At 40.5% G+C, this 5,000-nt stretch overlaps 3 protein-coding genes across 3 annotated transcripts in view; 1 reads left to right on the top strand and 2 right to left on the bottom strand.

Annotated features, from left to right (window-relative positions):
* Positions 1-5,000, top strand: part of LOC131774377 (uncharacterized) — a 262,621-nt gene that overhangs the window by 246,635 nt on the left and 10,986 nt on the right. The window lies entirely within an intron of this gene.
* On the bottom strand, positions 854-1,915 carry LOC131785387 (uncharacterized). Its single transcript, XM_059102271.2, has one exon. The coding sequence runs from the start codon at positions 1,763-1,765 to the stop codon at positions 1,055-1,057; it is 711 nt and encodes a 236-aa protein (XP_058958254.2). The 5' UTR covers positions 1,766-1,915; the 3' UTR covers positions 854-1,054.
* The window catches only part of LOC131775755 (uncharacterized), a 1,981-nt gene continuing 697 nt past the window's right edge, over positions 3,717-5,000 (bottom strand). The window contains exons 1-2 of the mRNA XM_066169322.1: positions 4,686-5,000; positions 3,717-4,542 (exon numbers count right to left, since the gene is read on the bottom strand). The exon at positions 4,686-5,000 is cut by the window's right edge and continues 697 nt beyond it. Coding sequence (XP_066025419.1) covers positions 3,814-4,542; positions 4,686-5,000 — 1,044 coding nt within the window. The 3' untranslated portion in view covers positions 3,717-3,813. The remainder of the gene's footprint in view (positions 4,543-4,685) is intronic.

The raw sequence follows: 5,000 nt of genomic DNA, 5'->3' as shown, positions 1-5,000 counted from the left end.
AGAGAGGACAATTGGCTTTCCAAATCGCTAATTACACCTGGGTTATTTAAGCGATTAGAATGTAAAGCGTTTTTAGCATGGGTTAATTGCTTAGTAATTAGGATTCTTTTGGCATTTGCTGTTCTCTGTTTACGGATACAGTATGAAATACTTGTTTTGCGGATTTCAATTTTTAGAGCATCCCACCATTCGCGAAGGGAGGCGAATTCGGGGATTTTAAGCTTAAAGTTGTTAATCGATTTTGACATAATGTTTTTAAATTCTACATCTGAGAGTAAAGAGCTGTTGAACTTCCAAATTCCAGGACCGTGATTAGAAGGGTTAGTCGTTAGTTCAATTTTTACAAAGTCATGATTGGATAGGTCGTATACGCATGGAAGAATATTACATTTCGTTATTAGGGTTAAGCCTTTAGCGACGAGAAAGCGGTCAATTCTAGATGCCTGGGTATGGTCTTTATTAGACCAGGTGAAAGTTACTTTGCGCGGGTTGTTTTTGCGCCAAATGTCTGTAAGTGAGAAGTCAGCACAAAGGGATCGGAGAAGTTTTTGATCAGACAATAGGATGGCGGAACAATTTAATTTATCTAGGACATTGTCCACACAATTAAAGTCTCCCCCGATCACTAGGTCCCCTTGGGGGAGAAAGTAATTGTGCAGACAAGAGAAAAAACTTTTACGATCCGAAATAGTATTGGGAGAGTAAATGTTCACTAAATTTAGTTTAGAATTATAGTAGTCAATGAGTAAGCTCAATATTCTTCCTTCGGAATCGGTCAAAAAACGGATAATTTTGCCTGGAAAGTTTAGAGAAAAGAGGATGGCAACACCGGCAGACCTGCTAGTCCCGAAGGACCACAGACATTTGCCGCGCCAGAGTATTTCGAATTCCTCCGCTTGTTTTTTGCATGAGACATGTGTTTCTTGTAAAAGGATTATGTCACAGTTTGAATAATTTAATTCTTGAATAATTTTTCGACTTTTACTGGAGGACCCGAGTCCTCGCACATTTAGAGAAATTATTTTAAGCTTACTCATTGAATATAAATAAAAAATTAATATCTGTACCGCCTTCTCCTAGGTTTAACTCTCTCCCATCCATCATCATCAGTTTCGGAGCCAGAGTAGTCACGGCGGGAAGATCTATCGCGGCCATCGTGGCCGCGATAATAATCTCGATCGCTTCTATCTCTCTCTCTTCTGCCGTCTCTCCGGTCATCTCTTCGTTCTTCTCGATCGTCCCTCCCTCGCTCGTCTCTTCGTTCTCTTGGTCGTTCTCTTCTACCTTCGTCGCGTTGTTGTTCTCGTTGTTTCTCTTGATCTTGTTGTTTCTGTTGTTCTTGCTGTTCCTGCTTTTCTAGTAATTTCTGTTGTTCTTCTTGTTGTCGCTGTTGTTCTCTCTGTTGTTGTAGTCTTTTCTGCCTTTCTTCTCTTTCCTTGGCGCGCTGGGCTCGCTCTTGTTCCTTTTCCTTTTCAGTTTTAGGTGGCGTTGGCTCACTATCGACGTTCGCGCTGAAGAGCAGGAAGGGGCATTGAGGCATGGAATGGTTGTCCGCTAAACAAACGGAACATCTTGGCGAGTCTTTACATTCTTGAGCTCGATGCCCAGGGCATTCACAATTAAAACAACGGACTGCGGAGCAGTCTTTGGCCATGTGGTCAGTAGCTCCACAATTCCGGCAAGCTTTTGGCTGATTTGGGTACCATATTTTGATAGGTTCACCAGCTATGTTGATGTTGGCAGGGATAGTTCGATGTAGCGCCATTCGAGCCGTTCTTACTCCATTCTCGATATGTTGTGCAATTTTGTCGCGCCGAAATGAAAGGACACGACCGTAGTGGCTGAGTCGGCCAATCACGGCAGTGTCGGGTAGTTCAGCGGGGGCTTCATGGATCTTGACGAGGACCAAACGATTTTCGCAGTCGCCCAGGAACACTTTGAGACCGGCAATCACGACGAAAGGTGTTTCAAGAGCGGCTTCTTTAGCTGCACGGCTCTTAAAAGTCACGATCCAAGATCTATTGGACGCCTTTCTCTGGATTCCGGTGATAGCGTCAATATCGATTTCTGCCGCGTCAAAAGCTTCGAGAATTATTTGCGATGTGACGGTTGTATCAACGCTAAAATAAATAGAGCGATCCTTCGTGATTCTACTTTGACTGGGAGCATTCAAAAAAGGCACGGCCTGAAATTTCACACCCTTATTTTCCAGATTTTTTAGTAACTCAGGGATTTCGATTTCCACGTCTGCGCCCCAGGACTGTGAACCTTCTACCACGCTTGCGTCTACGACGTCTCCTGGATTCGCTGTCGAGTTATCTGTAGTAAACTGGCTGATATTTTCACTTTCCTGGCTGTCCATGTTGACCAATTGCTGCAAAAGCAAGGAAAATAAACTTTTCATAAGCCTTTTAACCTTACCCAAGAGGCCGAGAAGCTTTCAGTACTGTTTCGGCCTTCTGGGCCTCATCAGTGCAGTGCTGATGCTAGGATGGAGGTAAGGCTATATAGCCACCCCAAGTGATCTCACACGTGTGGTATCATCTAAGCCATGCCAGAGTGCTCAAACTAAACTATATATATATATATACACATATGTATCATAATATTTTCTCGATCTTTAATTCAGACGCAAGTGTCTTCTCTTTGTTAAGGTTTCTCTGTAGTCGTTTCCGTTTTTTCCTTCCTCTTTTCATTCGTCTTATCTCCTCCTTTGTGTTTTCACGGCTTATCCTACCCATGAACACGATAAAAAATGTTGAAAATTACTATAATCTTGCCCTTGCCTAGCTCGTAACATCAGATTCTGTTTTAAGGCGCCAAAACGCCCGCTGACCAGCGAGTAGTTAACTTCAAGATTTTCGTCACCAGACTTTTTTGGACTACGCAATAATAACAATGATAACAAACTTTTTTTTTCAGCTGAAGGAAATCACTACTAAGTGGACCTTGGAGAAAAGAAGGCTGGGAGGAATAGCAAATATTCCCCCCCCCCAAAAAAAAAAAAAAAAAAAAAAAAACAATTGTCTGTTTGGGTCTAACAAGGTGCGCACAGTAAAAAGGGAAGGGGTGATCTAGGATGGAGGAATTTGATACTTCAATGGTATTAATATAAATGAAATGTACAAAAAAGTACTAGTTGCTTGCCAGTCATTTTAATGGTTTTATATAGAAAATCCCTAAGAAATCTTGCTAATGTCCATGCCATACAGTGGAACCCTTATAATAAAAGGAAGGGCCATGGGTCTCACAAAATATGTTCACAATATTATGAGGTTTTATTATATCAAGTTTTTTATATATATTTTACTTTTACTAGGGTGAAAAATGCATTGCATCATTCGCTAAACTGAGGACTTCTTTATATACAGGTTTTTTAAATCAAGGTTCCACTGTAACAGGTTGCAAATAAAAACAAAATTAAGTTTCCAACAAAAGCGCAAGTAATTAATAAGAAAAAATGACAATTTTATACTGGCTGCGTAATGTAACCATTGAGGGCCTGAGAAACCTAAATTCTGATAATAAGCACTGGGCCAACATTTTCCTAACGTGACTTTTTGGTGGGCTTATTTTTGTTGATGTTCAAATATTCATTTAATTTTTTTTAACATTTCCAGGACTTATCGGAAGTTAAAAGCAACTTCAATTTGATGCCTTGGCCTTCACCAGCCACCGTAAACAAATTAAAAAAAGTAAAAGTCAATAAAGGTATGATGATGAAAAAAGAACTGCAATGGTCTATATCTATCAAGATATAAAACTTGAACATAAAATAAACTATGAATGGTATCAATCTAATAAGCACTAAAGCTAACACTGCAATTTGCGTGTAAGAGGACAGACCTCAAGGAAATGTTCATCTTGGAGAATGTCAATTGCTGGTATAAACTTTCCACTGATTCTCTGAATTGGAATAAATGTTGATTCACCTTCAGGTTCAAAGAGATCTTTGCACAAGACCTCGACAGGAGCACCTAAGGAGTATCTTGATGGGTGAGCTTGAAACCAACGTACAGAAGCCAAAACAGAGGTCACATAATGTCCATTTACTTGTACATTTTGTTTCATAAAATAATCAATAACACCTGGTCTCAAATCAGCTCCAGAGGTGTCAATTGTGCCTCCAAGCTTACACCACCTTGCCAACACAAATGCTGATCTATCTCCTCTTGATTTAATGGAGCCAAAGAGATCACCATTGAATTTACAACAAGCATAACATTCAAAGTGAGTCGTAACAGAGGTTTCATCCAGCCCATCCAAAAACGTAGCATAGGATTTCTTTAGATGGGGAAGAACATCTACATCTATAGTGTCTCTTGAGTATGGTCCACAGCATGTGTACAAATAGAAACTGCTCTCAAATTTGCCACCAGTTTGCACATGACCAGTGGACAGCACATAAGCTTGGATAATTTCTCCAGACACCTGGTCCTTCTCAGTTAGACACTGTTCTTGAAGACTTCCTGATTGTTTTGAATACATTCTGTTAAGCAGAGGTTTAAATATATCTTGGAACTCAACAGGCAAAGGCAGATCCTTCATAAACTGACTTGATAAGAACTTGCGCATTAACTGTATCTCAACAGCACGTTGATTGGTTCCGTACTCGCCAAGAATTCCATTATAGCGCTCAAGTACAGTCTGTTAAGCAGAGGTTTAAATATATCTTGGAACTCAACAGGCAAAGGCAGATCCTTCATAAACTGACTTGATAAGAACTTGCGCATTAACTGTATCTCAACAGCACGTTGATTGGTTCCGTACTTGCCAAGAATTCCATTATAGCGCTCAAAGCTGAACAGCCAAAATGAATACACAGGTCCATAATCCAAGATACACTCAACAAGATGGGTATGCAGATGCATGTTTGGAGTTACTCTGTGTTTGCCATACAACTGTTCAAAACCCTGGCAAAACTTCAAAAGGTAGGAGTGGGCCAGCAATGCTTTTGTTTCTGTAAGAACAGTAGAGCACAGGCAAGAACAAGCCATGAC

This window comes from Pocillopora verrucosa, chromosome 7 (genome assembly GCF_036669915.1).
Source record: "Pocillopora verrucosa isolate sample1 chromosome 7, ASM3666991v2, whole genome shotgun sequence".
NCBI lineage: Eukaryota > Metazoa > Cnidaria > Anthozoa > Scleractinia > Pocilloporidae > Pocillopora > Pocillopora verrucosa.
The sequence above is the reverse complement of the archived record's forward strand: the minus strand, read 5'-3'. Positions and strand labels throughout refer to the sequence as shown.